Genomic DNA, 17,321 nt, shown 5'->3' on the forward strand with positions numbered 1-17,321 from the left:
GCTCATATTAAAGCAACAGTACAATGTTCATAAAATATAAGTGTGATGCTGTAACATTTTCGTACATGTCAGAATACTGATATTCGTATGTATACTAAAATAAGAACTTTAAAATTGTACAAATAGATACATTAAAAATGACATAGAAATAGGGTGCTCCTCACTGAAACAAGACAGTTATATCTGGCACGGATTAGTTTGGGATGGAAGTAGAAGCAAGAAGATTTACAAGAATCAGCAGTAACAAGATCGATGCTCAAGAGACATGATTGTACATTGTATTGTACATACATCGTATGGGTTTAAGCTGGCTGGATATTATATGTTTCAAGTTTAAAAATGCACTACAGATAGAGTGTCCATAGTTTAAGGCGAAATTACAGCTCAAAACTGTTGTCCTTTCTAATTTTGTGGAAGCTTCTTTGACAAATTAAAAAATAAAATAAGAGAGACTTAGATGTTCAGAACACATAGACGATTTCCCTTCATTGTAAGTTCACTGTGGACTTTTCCTTCATTTAAATATTTTGTGTGCCAAGTGGTTTTTCTCTAGTGAAATTGATAAACAACTTCAATATTTGCTTTTTTTTTAAAGTGGGAAAAGGTACTTCACAGTATTTTCCACTTTGATGTTCTTGCAGTTTTATTAAATGTTTCCTCTCTGTAAAACTCTGCTTGTTTTAAATGAGCCTTTCCTGGATTTAAAAAAATACCTGTTTACACATCTTCTAGATTCTTGAGAATGCCAGACACAGTTCTTAAGGCCAAATTTGTATCATTATTGTTAAGAGTCATCATCAAAAGTGTCTTTGGAGCCGTACAAGTCTGCTAGTTTCTTAAAACGAGGTCCCCAGTTCTGTAGATAGTCGTAGTCCAGGTCTGAATCTGTGGTGGCAGACTCCAAAGAGCTCAGGGACCCAGCCACGGAACCCCTGCCCTCATAACCATAGATTTGGATGGAGTCATAAGGAGGGGCCGTGGGATCATTATCCGCCTCCTGTATTCTTGTGTTGATGAAGTCGTCCACATCCACACTGTTGGGTGCTGGTCGCAGCCCAGGTCTAGGCATGTACTGATACTCAGGTTTGATATCTTTTCGAGGGATAAATCCGTTGATACCATCAGGATTCTGCAGGGTGGCAATGTCGAAGGCTTCAGTGTCTTCCTCACCACCTCCTTCATCATCATAGGTTATGATGTTCTCACGGACATCCTCTTCTTCAAATACAATGAGTGGTTCTTTCTTTTGCCTCCTCAGGGTCACAAACAACACAACGATGACTGTAAGGGAAGAAAAAGAATGTCAGACAACCCAATGTTAAGCCCAGCCTGCCTGCCTAGTCATCTCAGAGGAACTGTGCTTCAGAACCTGGAGTGGCAGCAAAAAGAAATCTTTCCCCAGAATTCCCAAAGAGCTACATGTTGACCTGTCTCTGTCTGTACAGTCTGCCCTGAGCCCATCATGCCCTGTGAATCGACAGGTTGGAATTATCTTCAGTGTTTTGCAAATAAATCCCAAGGCTACTTGGCAGGCCTCTGAAGAATTAGCAAGGATTACTGGTTTCTGAAAGAATCAAATGCCCATTTCTTCTTGCAAGAAGAAATTCTACGATTTCACTTTAGAAAATAGGAGACTCCTGCCCAAAGGCCCTACCCTGTAATACAGAAATAAATCTAATCGAAAAGGTGGGGGAAGAGGCAACTATAAAAACCCTCAGAAGAAAAATATACTGCCTATTCGAACATGAAAACAGAGTACTATTTAAAAGCACAGGTGAAGCAATCCTATCTTTCCTGGTAGAGGTATCCATTAGGCTTGGGCACTTGGCAGAGCCAGCAATCATTTATATGGAATGCTAGATACTTGTTAATTTCTGTCGATTCAGTGCCCTCCCCACCCCTAGAGGGAGGCTCCAACAATATTTTGTTTGAAGACTCTCCCACACACTCAGCTAGACAGAAAACAAGGCTTGCAGCTGCCTTTGGCAAATAGGAGTGAGAGCTTCTTTTGGGTTTACATCTTTCTGAGAAGCACGGATTAGAAACTGGATTGAGTTCAGATTACACAAGTTCCACGGAGCCAAGTGACTTCTCTGATGCACATTCATATTCCTAAGTTTCCCGGTTCACTCTTTGTTGTTGTTATTTGGCTAACTAGTGGATTTGTCTTGTTGTTTATGTTTGCTTTTGGTTTTGTCATTCCTTATGGGACATTTCTTGGTATCTGATGTCAGAAACAAGACAGGGCTATTGGCCCCTGCTCCATGACATCATAATATTTCTTGTCATACTTGGGTTTATGCATCTAGCATTAATTCTTGAGAGAGCTTTATATCTAGTTTGAAGCACCCAGACAGTCCAGCATCTTGTATTAGGTATAAAATTCTGCGTCCAGAATTTATGCATGTTTTCTGGGAATGTATGCCTGACATTCTTGGCCAATGCCGTTCATTCTCTAACCACATCTATACTACCTTATGTCCCAATCATAGAATCTACTGTGTACATCTCTTTGTGAATTGCTTCCTTGAGAATCTGTGAATTCATCCAATATAGTGACTGTGAAGACATTTGTCTCCATCTCACAGTCTTTTCCATAGTGTCTGACTCCCAGATAGTAGCTAGTAACTGCTAAGCCAACCTCTCTGCCTCCTTCCTGTGAAGGTGGTCTTATTAATTCATTCCATAAAAAAAATGAATGAATTTGTTATCAGATGCCTTGCATTTGAAGTCCTACAGTGGTACTTGGTCCTGTTAGGACATGAGCAGAGGATAAGGCCTACCTCATCACCAACTGCTGGAGAAGCTCATAGGTACCACCATCAGTCAAAGCACACAGATGGATGGTGCAGGTAATTAGAAGATCACTGCTCTGCTTCTTCTGGCTGAGGTCCTGATCTATCTTCATCTATCCGTCACAACAGTCATTATTCTTTCTGTTCCATTGCCCCTAATCCACTTTCATTTTTACTCTTAAACAGAGAACTCTCCCTCATACACCAGGTTTCTGTCTACATTCTTCAGCTTTAAAACTGTTTCCAGTGCCCCTCCAGCTCACTGATGACATTTGCCTTACAGTCCTGTCCTACCATGTAAAGTACACATGATAATCTTCCTCAAAGTCTTCCAGTAAAATTTGCCAACTCACCTGCTTTCAGGAGACCTATTCCACCTTGCAGTTTGTTTTAAACTAAGTCAATGTACACAGTAGAGTTTTTGCAGCCAGCGTGTACTGGATAAATCTCTTGGAGCATGTGCATTGGTCACACCATGGGACAGGGAGATCCTTACCCAGAAGAATGACGATGCAGGCAAGGATGGCAATCAGTGCCCCGGTGCTCAGACCAGCATTCAAGATGTAGGCTTCAGCATTACAGGACAACAGTGCCCCATTCACATCACACCCACAGACTTTGATAGTTAGGGTATTGGTGCTGCTCATAGGTGGGATGCCACCATCACTAATAACAATGGGCAGAAGGTAGAAGTCTTGCTTCTGCCGACTGAAACCTCCACGTCGGGCAAATACTCCTGCAGTGTTGTCTGTTTGAAGAAGAGAGACAGGGTGAGTTTTCATTATAGGGCCATACCAATCACAGTTATCTGAATCTTGACAGCTTGAATACATGTTTCATATTCCCAAGGCCAAAGCTGGACCTTCTCTCACTTGCTAATTCACCTAGTTGCCAATAGAGGCCATGAATATAGTGTGACAGAATCACGGAATCATTTCTGCATTTTGGAACAAAATTGAGAAAATGGCTTTAGATGATTTTTCTATTGGCAGTTTGGGCTTGAATTCTGTAAAGAAATTCCACACCCTTCCTCAAGCTTTACCCAAAACATGAACCCACTCATGCAACATAGGAAAATTCCTTCAGTAAATTGCAAATACTTGAGTAATATTATAGCTGATTCTTGTTCCTTTGAAACTCAAGCAAACATAAGTAACCAACTCATTAAGCCTATTACCCATACCTGATTCAAAAATTCTGTTGTCCCAAATGAAGTTCAGTCCAGTATGGAGAGCTCGCTTCTTTTGGTAGCACTCATTGCTGTTCCACCTGCACTAACTTTTCTTACAATGTTTTCTTGCCTCGATTAGCTATTCTTTCTAATGTAGAGGTTGGACTTTTCCTGACTCCAGAATACATCCCAGAGTCATCTTTTAAGGATGCCTCCTGGAGCTCTCTATTACTCTAGAACATGGTTACTCATCATATTGTATACTCCTGTTTCTACAGAAGTACATACTTTACACACCACTCAGGATTTGTTGACAAAACCACTTTGACCTCACTGAGATCTGGGATTTTGAGAGAGCAGGGGATTTTATCTGATTCATCTCAGGCCCTTTATTGTCAGGCACACAGCAGATGTTCAATAAATATTAGTTGAGCAAATAGTGTACTTTGGTCCTGAGAAAAGTTTAATCAAAATTCCAGATGTTGGCTTTCATAATTCTTCATGTTTTATAACCTCTATTCCCCAATGCTTCCTCATCTTGTTTACTCTGCAGGCAACCACAAATTATAGGATATTTTACCTAGTGGGAAAAAATTGGATAAAAATAGTAGGAATTGCACATGCTCCATCACACTGATCTGCTGATGTGGACTGTCCATTTGTAGGTTAGGACATAGTAATTTATAGCAAAGGGAATTCTACAGCTGATAGCAAATCCCATTAGTTGGCAAGCCTAAAGTAGTTTGACGGATCATAAATGTGTTCCTGTAGTTGGAAAATACCCCAAAAAAGCTCAAAATAAAATTTATGGATTTTGGTAACAAAAATTATTTTACTTGGTAGATCTAGTGTCATGGAGGGTTGAACACACAGTCTGAGTGGTGCTAATGGTAAGCTATATTGATTCACTGACATTAGTAATCTTTAGGATAAGAGTTTCTCAGCCATTGGACTGCCTACCCCTCCACCAAGCCACAGCACCATGCCTCTCATTTTTAGATGTTCTGGATCTTGTGTGATTGGTACATTGTGGGCTTTTCTCATTGGAGAAAAGTTCCATATACTGCATAAATCAGTGTGGAACGTAACCTAACTATATAACACTTAAGTCTCCTAGTGATGCTCGTATGTTCCATGTGATACTACTGTCCCTCACTTAGCAATCAAATGTATGTGTTTATAATAAACTATTAGAAGGCATTGTCTCCTTTCTATTTTTTCATCATTCAAACAAGACTTCCAAGACAACTAAACCTTTGCAAACTTTACTCTAGTTCTATGACTTGAAATATCATTATAGGCATTATGAATAAAATGCATATTAAAATGCATAAACATAAGCAAATTAATTGCTTGGGACAAACTGTCATATTAGGGAATTCCACAGCAGGCCTTGACTTGCTTGACTGTGCAGGCTACACTTGCACCATGATATCATGGCAGAAGCTAACTTGAACTGAGAGTGTTGTAATAAAAACTTTTGAAATAATAACTTAAAACCTATTTTTCAACAATTTGTCCACACAAGTTTGCCTCTTCAGATCACAGAATTCAGGCTTCTACAGGGGAGGAATTGAAACCCAAACACCAGTGTAAAGCAGTTCTGAAAACATCAGCAATATCTGAGTGCAAGATGTGTCAGCCTCTGTAAATCTGGCTGCTCTCAGAAACACCAAAATTATTACAGAAAAGTGCATTCGAGCTCCAGGATGGCTCAACAGGTCCAATCTCTAAGTGATATAACAGTGGAATTTTTAATACTTCTTTTAAAATATCTTCTCATGAACAATGTTTATGGATAAAAGAATTATGTCTAGAGATCGGAAAGAAATAGAGTATGAGTCTTCCAGAAATTTTAATTGCAAGATCTTGTCAAGGAGAAAGATTCACATTCTGCTAATACTAAAATTAAATGATGTAATATACTCTTTTTATTGTACTCTGTGCTTATCTTCCAGAGGACCAACTAAATCTGCCAACCAGAAACCTAGTATCCAACGACAAGTCCACTCATGGGCCTTAATGAAGGGTAAAGGTCATAGACGCGTCACTTGTTTACAAATTTGACTTCACACTGAAATGATCTAAATTGCTTGAATACTTAAAATATTTTCTCTGTATGTCCAGGTTGCCGACCTGCCACAGGAGTCTGATATTTTACCATATGAGCAGTTCTGAGCACTAGCATTGTAGCCTATAATGGTGATATTTCTTATGATTTGTCTATAACATGGTCAGAAATAAAAAAAATATTTTCAGGAACAAATGAAAATCAGTTCTAAATGCACTCATAGGAAAAGACACAAACAACAATAGTAAATGTTCTTTCTGGAGACAAATACTTGATCTTAAAAATGACTGTGTGTAATTTTCTTCTAAATTATTCTAAGCAGCTGGCCACTCACACTATGTCTTTGAGAGTATCCTTAGTCTGGTTTCATTTAAGGAAAAGAAATGATTAAACGAGGCATATTTACAGCACTGATAGAGTTCTACATGGTTAGTAGAAGAAACTATAAAAAGATAAATTTTGTATTAATTTTAAATATTATATTTTGAGACTTCCCAGAGTCTTTCCTATTTATCAAAAGCCTATAATGAGACAAGCCACTCAGCTTTAAGGATCAAATAGAAGTAGCTTGCATCTTGAATCTTCTTCATATTTGTTATTCCCTTTTAGACATGAAATTAATAAATTTGGGATTAACCTTGCTTCTGTGCACAGAAGCACTTAGTGTGGTGTGAGCCTGTTGATAATGCTCAGCGAATATTAATACTTTTCTGGAAACTCATCTCTTTGGGTAGGAGACTAATGAGGATGAGAAACTTATTGGCACAGATGGAAAATGAATTCTTGGAAATGTCACCAAAGCTTTGATTGCAACTGCCTACACGGAAGTGCACACAATTCAAAAGTAAGAACTACATTTGTGCTTAAGTTCTAGGTTACATATTTCCCCAGGATTAAAAAAAATGTCAAACACCTTGGCTTTTCATCCTGATACTCAATATTTTCAGCTTTGGATGAGAGTAGATGACCAGTTCTACTTTTTCCCCACTTAGGCAAAACATTGTAAATGTTGCTATGAATTACCAGTGTATGTCATGTAAAGATTGTAGTGTTTCAATAAATGAAGAAAATAAATTCAGGCTTCAAAGATTTATACCTACTTGTTCCTCTAATTGCATGCTGCTTTTACCCACACAGTTTTTCACTATATTGACAAAAATCAAAGTTCCTTTTTGTTTTTCTTTCTGTCTCTCTTTCTGTTTCTCTTTCTGTTTCCCTTTCAGTTTCTCTTTTTCTTTCTCCCCGCCCCCAAGCGCAGTCCTATTATCCTGATCTCATGGGGTCACCTGTGCAGCTTGCTTGGTGGGAGTGGCTAATCTCTGGGGGTGGCAGGAGGAAGTCAGGTGCTAGTCACAAGACTAGGCCGGAGTCCCAAGCATCATCTTGGGACTGCCACCACACCCGCTCTCCACATATGCACATATACACCTGTGTATGTGTGTTTGTGTGTGAGTTTGTGTGTGTGAGAGAAAGAATAATAAACACAAAAGAGGAAATACAGGAACAAATAGAGGAGTAGGGATTGAAAAACGATCATCCAGAGACTTCCGAACCTGGGGATCCCCCCCATATTCAGCTACCAAACTCAAGCACTTTTGCTGATGGCAAGAAGTGCTTACTGGCAGGAACCAGATATGAATGCCCCTGCAGAGGCTTTGCCAGAGTCATACTGATACAATCGAGGGTGTTTGCATATAATGATCAGACTGACCATGGGGACTCCAATGAAGGAGCTAGAGAAAGGACTTAAGGAGCTGAAAGGGTTTTCGACCCCATGGGATGAACAGCATTATCAACCAACCAAACCCTCCAGAGCTCCCAGAAACTAAATCACCAACCAATGAGTACACATAGAGAGACCCATGGCTTCAGTTGCATGTGTAGCAGAGGATAGCATTGTCTAGCATCAAAATAAAAAGAGGCCTTTGGTCCAGTGAAGGCATATTTTAAGAGTAGGAGAATGCCAAGGTACTGAGATGGAGAAGTTGGGTGGGAGAGGGAGCACTTTATGGAAGCAAGGGGTGGGAAAGGGGGATGGGTATAGGAATGGAAAGGGGCATAACATCTGAAATATAAATACAGAGAATATCCAATTTGAAAAAAAAAAGAGAAAAAGATAGGACAGGTCAAAGGTAAACATTCCCAGCAGTTGAGATTTTAAACTTAACTGATTTGTGTTTCTTACTTAAGACTGAGGAAAGAAATGTGAACAGCCACCATCTAGGAATAAAGCAAGTAAACTGGAGAGATATCGCAGCAATGAAGTGTGTACTTCTCCTGCACAGGGCATAATTGGACTCCCAGTATCCACATCTGGCAGCTACCAACCACTTGTAACTTTAGCAACTCCAGGACAGCATATCTCTGCCTTCTGAAGGAAAAAGACTTACATACACATACCTGACCACTTTGCATACATACACATAAATAAAAAAAATTAAATTCCATTTTAATAGAGTAAAAACTAGAGCAGTGTAGCAATGTGTAGCAATGGGGGATGAAGAACTGGGGTAGACACTAGCAAGTCCCAGATGCCACAAAAGCAAAAGGCTCCCAGAACCCAAAGGGGCTGACATTAGCTGAAATGTCTAAGGGCAGGGAGAAGCTGAAGAGACCATATCCAGAGGTTAGGCAAGGCCCCTGGTTGGGGAATGGGACAACCCACTCATCTCCAAATTTTTCACCCAGAATTTCTCCTGTCTAAAGAAAATATGGAGACAAAGTGTGGACCAGAGACTGAAGGAAAGACCATTCAGAGACTGCCTCACCTGGGGATCTATCCCATATACAGACACCAAACCCAGAGACTATTGCTGATGCCAAGAAGTGCTTGCTGACAAGAGCCTGATACAGCTGTCTCCTGAGAGGCTCAGCCAGAGCCTGACCAATACAGATGTAGATGCTCACAACCAACCATTGGACTCAGCACAGTTTCCAATGGAGGGGTTAGAGAAAGAACTGAAGGAGCTGAAGGGGTTGCCAACCTCAAATGAAAAATAACAAATATCCACCAACAAGCTTCCCCACCCCCAGAGCTCCCAGGGACATAACCACCAACCAAAAAGGACACATGGAGGGAATCATATGAAGCAGAGGATGGCCTTGTATGGCATCTTCTTTCTGAGAAGGCTTGATTCCCCAGGTTAGGGAATGCCAGGGAGGTTGGAGGAAGTGGGTGGGCAGGTGAGGCAACAGCAGGGGAAGAAAAATGGGAAAGGGTGTTTCTGGAGGGGAAACTTGAAAGGTGGATAACATTTGAAATGTAAATAAATAAAATATCCAATTTTAAAAAAGAGTAAAAACAAGGAACAATAGTTTATTTAAATTTTGTAAAAGATGAAAGGATTGAGAATTGTAAAATAGTACTTTTATTTGTTAGTTAGTTAATGACTAAAATTATGGTTATGTGAATTTAGTGTGCATATAAGAAAGTCAGAAGTAATATTCCTGATGCTTTCAGAGATCAGTAAAACATTTCCAATGGACATTTTGTGTATTACGATTAGTCAAATGTATTACATGAAAAAAAATCTATTTTTATTAAAAGAAAAATAACAAACTAGTAAAATACAAAAGATTTTGATCTATTCTAAGAATTCATCCTAAAAGTGTTAATCGTGTAACTGGCAAGATTGTGCAAAAACAATGAATTGACAAACAATTGTCAAATATTTTCCTTTAGTGACTAGGACAACAGCTATTAGGCATTGCCACAGGCACAGGCCAATGTATACGACTTTCTGTGAGGAAAACAGACGAGTTGTTCAAGTTGATTTTTATTTGAAAAATAAGAGAAAAACGGAGCTAGAAGGGCCTATAAAACAACAGTGACTATTTTCCAGAATGCACCATCATGTTATTTTTATTATTTTTTTTAAATTTCTTCATGCAATCCCTGATTCCTAGAATGATGAACAGAACTGTGCATGTGCCCTCTCTAAGAATGTTCTCACTTAACTATGAAGAAAGCAAAGAGAGACCCGAAATAACTAAAAATCATTGTGATTTTCTGTGTGCTTTCCAGCATATCATATGCACTGAGCAATACCTTCTAAATATTTTGACTCAATTTTATGACTGGAGGGATGTGTGGCCTTGGATAGATCATTGCTTTTGGGCAGCTCATGTTTTTGTTTCATTTGTAATTGTGACTAAAGACATACAACATATCCTTATGGGCTCTTTAAAGAACTGGGTGAAATGGAATCAGAAAAGATTTTATAAGCCAGCGAAGAGCTGGTTAGATGAGAGGGATCATTCCCTGTCTTTTCCAACAGTTTACTTTTCCATTACGCATTCCTTGTGTTTTTAGAGATGTTGAAAGTCTAATGTTTTTAAAGTAAATGCATCTCAAACCCTCAAGCAATCCCATTCTGATATTACTAGCTAAGAATGGGCTCACAAGTTGGAGAGCCACCCAGTGTTCTTGATATTCACTGACCTTAAAGCTGAGACTGCAGGATGGAGTAGGAGCAAAGGAAATAAAAGGCTGATTTCTATTATGATGCTCTCCCTCTCTTACAGTTCTAAAGATGCTTAGGACAACGTTTGGTGAACACAATAGTGACTCTTTACTTGGCATAATGGAAGTAAACACTCAAAGAGAAGGGAACTTGATACTTTTACTCAGCATGCTCTTAACCATTATCTTGTGCTTTCTCTGGAAAATAGTCTCTGCTGAGAAACTTGGTAACTCAGTGGGCTATTAATAGGCTATGGAATGTGATTATTCCTTTTGGATTACTTCAATGTGTAATTACTTTTAGAAGGCAGAAAGAGGCTCTATTAAATGATAATTATAGGACTGTATTTGCTTTGAGGTTTTGTAATAGCACTATAACATGAGAATTTTCATTAACTGTTTGCCATAGTTAATAAAGTAATTTTTCTTAAGAAGTAGCAATTCTCTGCAAGAGTATAGCTCAGCAGTAGGAATAGTCTCCTAAAAAAGAGGCTAGGAGAGAAGGATTGCATGCGTGGCTGGCTTATTGGTGGCAATTTAATCTCTATGGAACTATGGATGACATCCAGAAAGTACTGTGGCAAAAGAAAATTCTCAAAAACCCCGGTAAACAACATGCCAGAGTACAGTGTTCACAGAGGTTAGTGGAGACAAAATACAATTTCACAGTACAGCAACATAAATAAATAACACTGAGCAGGTGATGAGGTGGCAAGGCTGGCACTGTGAGTAAAGCCCAGAAGGCATCCTGTAAATACAGACTGCGCTGGGATTAGAAAGAGGCATTAGACCCCCAGTGGAATTTGGGGATTACAGCAACACACAGATAAGATAAAAAAGATGAGTACAAATGTTTGAGAAAGGAGACCATAAAAGCAGCAGGGGCATAACAGTTCTGTGAGATTCCCCCAGAGTTTCCTGGACAAGAGATCAATTCACCTTACAGCTGACAAAAGAAAGTCAGAACCTACCCTACTTGTAGGTTGTAATGCAAAAGCAAAGGCAGCTGCCAATGCAAAGTAGTATTGGAAACCAGCTTGAAAGGAAGGGAACTGCTAGCAGGAAATTCCAGGGTTCTTTTATGCTAAAGAATAGGCACACAGGTATCTCAGAAAACATTATCAAATCTCTCTGTGTATCTCCACCTACTTAGCTAAGTGCACATTTATTCTCACCTGCACTACAGTTCCTCTGTGCTGGAGAAACACCAGAACAATAATGAGTCACTTTTACTCTCTGGACAATGAAACATAAGTGTATCTGGCTGAGAAGTCTTGTCTAACCTAGAGCTTTCTGCAAAATCAAAATATCTCTCTCTCAATTTCTCTGTCTCTGTCTCTTTGTGTCTGACCCTGCTCTCCCCCTGTAATCCCCAACTCCCTCCCTTGCTCCCATCTTCTATACTGTGGATAAAACCTTTGAATTTATTCCTCTTGCATACCATGGGAGCACTCTAAAAAGCAACTACATAGCAAAGCCCTTTTAGTTGATTTTCTGTTTGAGACAGGTTCTTACTACATTGTATAAGCCTCCCTTGAACCCATTCTTTACTTCAGCAAATCTTGGAATTTGTAGTCTTCCTGCCTGGACCTTCAGAGTGGGGGTGGGAGGGTAGGAGGTGGATTACAGGCCTGTGTCTTAGGTATAAAACCAATTATTTATTAAGAGAACTTACTTCTTCACATAAAGTCAAGAGTGAGAAAAAAAATCTAGGTTAAAGACAAAAATGAAGAATGCAAAGTAATGATGCTATTTTGAAATTATGAGTCATATTTTAAAGTGAACCCTTGTTTTTACTGTAAGGAACTTTTAAACCACATGTCTGCAGATGATATGCCTTGCTTTGTCTGAGAAAGCAATATATTGAGACAGAAAAACCACTAGGGTATTTCCTCTAAGTGACTCATATTGATATATCTTTAACTTCTGAGACCGATAATTAAATGTTCTAGTCACTTAACAAAATATTAAAATATGTCACACCCCTTTGCCTCCAGATCCAAGTGACACAAAGACTACCACTTCTTTACAGTATCAGCTCAGGAAGAAGTTAAAGCAGTAACATCAAACTTGACAACTGGCTTAAAACTCAGCTCATCCTATTTTGATGGCCAACTTTAGGCCGATTAATTAAAAGTTTTGTGCTTCATTTTCCTCATCTGTGAAATGGGAGTGACCTGCATGTGGTATAATGAAAACTGAGTGAAGAGAATAGCAGAGGAGTCAACGCTGTGCTTGGATCATGGCATCTGGCATTACGGTACTGAAGGCAATATAACAGTGATGGTTAGTAACTGTGGTTATTATGTTGGTTTGAGATCTCTGCTCTAGTCTGCTGTCAGTCATGATGAAAGCAACAGCCCTACATCATTTACATGGAAAACATGCAGCTACACAAACCCCTATATTGTAACAACCTCTCTTTGTTTGCCACTCTGGATGATGGCATTGGTAGTGTTGATTTCATAGGCTGACATTATCATAGGTTGACACACACAATTTCCCCTGAGAAGAAATGCTCAGAGTAGAGCAGACTGGTCTGCGAGTCAACACAGTCACTGTTCCTGGGCTCTGCTAATAACTTTGCTCCAGGACTGTGACCCTCTAGGTCTATCCAATCAGACCATCTCGTTGACCTTCTAATAATCTACAAGATGGTAGCCTTCTTGACTGACAGACTGAGATCAAGAACTGCATTGAATCCAGGCCTTTTGTTGTTGTTTGCAATGGACACACTGTGCTTTACTTTAGTGGCAAGACTAATGTCAGCACTTTTTGATATGGAATTCTGTTCCCAGCCACAATGCATTGCAACTATGTTTCAAGGGGAAAGCCTGTGTGTGAAAAATTATGCTGCCTTATAAAGTTGAACTAATCTCTTTTAATGCTTTACTTGATATCAATATTCATAAAGACATGCTTCCCCCGTAGGGTTTATCAATCTTTTTTAAAAATTAGATAAATGGAGTTGTTTGCATATTGACCCTGTAAGCTTCCCCACTTGGCTTTCCTGCTGCTTCATGAATATCAAAGCTAATGTAAAAAAAAAGGAAGAGGAAAATAAAATTAGATTCACTTATTCATATGTATCAAATGATACATGTGTCCATGTGTCAAAGGGGAAGTGACATTATTATTCCTTGTTTGTTCTTCAACAGGAAGGAATTATTAGATTAGTAAAAATATTTGTGGTGTGGAATATAAAAAGCATTTGTTTTCCATTTCTCCGTCTATGAATTCATAGGAACTATGGTACAAACCTCTGTTGTCTTTTACGGTGAAATTTGGGTTGTGCATGATTTCAGGGGGTAGGCTGAAGATAAATCTTGGTCCATTGGCTGTGTCGTCCTGGTCATCTGCACTAACTGTAACTATTGGCTGAAAGAGAGAAGTATCCCATAAATAGATGATGATAATATTAGAATATCATTTACCTAGTATTTCTTAGCAGACTGATTTTTAACACCTCTTAAGATCAGGACTAACATATGAAATTTCATGGACAGAAGGTAACTCGACTTGAATATTAAAAACTCTATTTCAAATTCATTGCTTATGGTCATGAGAGGAGAAGCCAAACTTACCTGGTTGGAGAGTGGCTTGGGGTGATCACTCTCACAGATAAAGCCTTCATATGGGGCAGCAAACTTAGGTGCATTGTCATTGACATCCAGGACTCTGATGGCCACTGGGACTTTGGCTTCCTGATGTCTGTTGTCTGGGAAATGTGAATTCAGACAGTAAACAAATACCAAGTAAGAATATGTAATCGCCCATGCTGATTCTCAGAGTGAACAAGCTTCAACCACATGTATGGGCAGTTCTGACAAAGGCAACACAGTGATTTGACTAGGAAATGTCCAGACAGACTTGAATCATTAGGAGTGGATTTCTAGTTCATGTACTTTGGAAAGTGATCAGATCCAAGGGTCTCTACTATAAGTAAATACTTACTAAAAGCTTCACAATATTTTGGTATTATTAGGAAAATAATGAAAAGTAGGAAGTAGAGCCAAGTCAGTGGAAGAAAGTCACATGGCATCTGTCTTCTAGGACATGCTTTCTGTCTTCCAGGATATGAACACCTTTGCTTTATAGAATGTTGCCTATGAAGGTGGTTGGCCACATTACAGGCCCACAAGGATAGAGCAAGTTTGACCATGGCTTAAAACTCTGAATCTGTGGGTACAACTAAATCCCTGTTCTTTTAAAGTTATTCTCCTAGGTACTTCTTACAGAGCTGGGTGGGAAAAAAAAGAACACAAACACACACACACACACACACACACACACACACACACACATACACACACACACACACACACACACACACACACACACAGAAACCCAACGAAAAACAAAACAAATAAAAAAGCAAAACAAGCAAACAAAACCCTAACACATATTCATGGCCTGAAAGCTCTTTCAGATAAGAAGTCTGTAAAGTTGGGTGGAAGGATTTCTGGAATAAATGTTACTCATAAATCTAAAAATATAAAACTATTTTCCTACTTTAAACCACTTTTTCTACTTTGGCTGATTATAATTCCAAAGGTTGCTAATATAACATGGTAGTGGTAGTAAGTAAATTATTAGCATGATTCTCAAGTTGGACTCATGAGAACAGCATTAAATCTACCAAGTAATTCATAGTACATTTTAAGTATTAAACTCTAGTATAGATATATTGAATAAAGAAGCTCTCATGATGAGTTCAAGAACCTTTGTGTTAGAATAGGACAGCCATGAGATGGGTCCAGAGATCTTGACATATGATCAGGTTCAAGAATTTCCAGTTAATCACTACACAAACTTCCCCAAGTCTTGATTACAAGGCTATTGTTTGAGGTTTAATATGACAACCATATGTTGCAAACTGGTGAAGGCTATAAGCCATCTCTGATAGCTATCCTTGGTTTTCAAGTTGATTACATCTGAAATTAACTAAAACTCAAATAACTGGGCACAAGTGTGAGAGATTTTTCTCTTAATTAAATCATCTGAAATGAGAAAAACCTACTTTTAAAATGGATCTTTAAAATGCTAAGATAAACCTTTTGTCCAGATCTTTTGAGGTAAGATGATCTACCTTTAATCTGGACTACACCTTCTGCTGGTGACCTAAATAAAGAATAAGGAAGATGGAAGCAAAGCACTTTCTCTGTGCCTCCTTGCACTCACTCCAATGTCATTCCTTCACTGGCATGAGAACTTGCTTCTCCATGATTTTAGTGTATGATGGAGACCAGTTAAGACATCAAGCCTCAAGGACCATCTACACAACTACTGAGTTGTTAAACCTTCCTTTCACAGGCAGCCATTGTTGGATTAGCTGGACCACATCATTCTATAAATTCCATTTCTATATAAATACATACATAGTGAGATAAAGTCTCTGAATACTGATACTCTAGAGAATCCTAACTAATTTGCCATCCTGAGTGTCTACGCAAAACAACAAATAAATGAAAACATTTCTGCTTGACTAATTATCTCTCTAAATACACAAGTAAGACGAAAAGGGAAAAATAAAATCTAGGAATTTACCATAAAATCAAATACTACTGTTCTAAAAATAAATATATAATATGTGACAATATAAAACTTCCTAATATCATTCTGATATACTTATATATCAGAACCTTGCTCAACCACCATCAAAGACACTCCCTGCTGCCGCAGAGGGGAACAGATTCAGAGATCCATATCCAGCCATTGTACATGGATGGAAACACTCAACTCTGAAAGGGATACTTGCATCAAATCCATCTATTCAGGGTTCAGGGAACCCTGGGAGAGAAAATAGGGAGCAGGTTAAGAAGTTAAGAACTAGAGGGATTGGAACACAGAGAGAGAGAGAGAGGAGAGAGAGAGAGAGAGAGAGAGAGAGAGAGAGAGAGAGAGAGAGAGAGAGAGAGAGAGAGAGAGACAGAGAGAGACAGAGAGACAGAGAGACAGAGAGAGACAGAGACAGAGAGACAGAGACAGAGAGCAAAAAAAAAAAAAAAAATACCACCAAGGTTCTATAAATCAACATGCTCAAAGTTCATAGCAATTCAAAAAGACTGAAGCAACCTGCACAAGGCCTGAATGGGTACGCACCAGATCCTCTGAATATATATAATAGCTTTAAGATTAGTGTTTTTTGGGATTCCTGAGTGTATGAATGTGTAGGTATGTGATTGTTGGGCCTTCTCAGAGACTCTATTTCTGTTGGTTTATTTTGTCAAAATCAGATGCATTAATTTTGTTTTATCTCACTATATTGTCTTATTTTATTTTATTATTATTTCTTAGAAACCTGTTTGTTTTCAAATGAGAGACACAAAGGGAGTAGATCCAATGATGGAACTGCGAGGAGTAAATGGAGGGGAAAATAAAACCAGGATATGCTATTTAAGAAAAAAAAATCTATTTTCAATAAAAGAAGGAAAGATTCTAAAACATAACAATTGCAACTCTCAGCAATTTTGTTTTATAGACAAGAGACAGAAGAATTAATATTTAGTAAAGTCAAATCAAAGGCCTTAGGAGAATACTTACGAATTTCTGCTGCAAAGACAGAGATGTTGAGCCAGGCAGTTTCTTCCCTATCTAGAGGTTTCGTAGTTTTAATAAAACCATCTTCTGGATTAATCGTGAAAAACCTGTCGAGGTCAGTATGACGATCAATTGAATACCTAAGCAGAATGCAAATGAGGCAATTAAACCAAAACATTCAGAGCTGCTTAATATTTGAATATTTTCCCTATGTTATATTTAAAGCAACTTCTTTTTCAACTGATCTCATGAGTTAAGTTTCTTTTTTAATCAAATTTACTT

The 17,321-nt window shown here is 38.6% G+C and overlaps 1 protein-coding gene across 1 annotated transcript in view; it reads right to left on the reverse strand.

Annotated features, from left to right (window-relative positions):
• Positions 1-422: 422 nt before the first annotated feature.
• The window catches only part of CDH11 (cadherin 11), a 90,875-nt gene continuing 73,976 nt past the window's right edge, over positions 423-17,321 (reverse strand). Inside the window, exons 8-12 of the mRNA XM_080937422.1 lie at positions 17,043-17,179; positions 14,084-14,217; positions 13,760-13,877; positions 3,292-3,543; positions 423-1,281 (exon numbers count right to left, since the gene is read on the reverse strand). Of these exons, the coding sequence (XP_080793548.1) occupies positions 785-1,281; positions 3,292-3,543; positions 13,760-13,877; positions 14,084-14,217; positions 17,043-17,179 (1,138 nt within the window). The 3' untranslated portion in view covers positions 423-784. The remainder of the gene's footprint in view (positions 1,282-3,291; positions 3,544-13,759; positions 13,878-14,083; positions 14,218-17,042; positions 17,180-17,321) is intronic.

The sequence above is a fragment of the Micromys minutus genome (genome assembly GCF_963924665.1).
Source record: "Micromys minutus genome assembly, chromosome: 24".
NCBI lineage: Eukaryota > Metazoa > Chordata > Mammalia > Rodentia > Muridae > Micromys > Micromys minutus.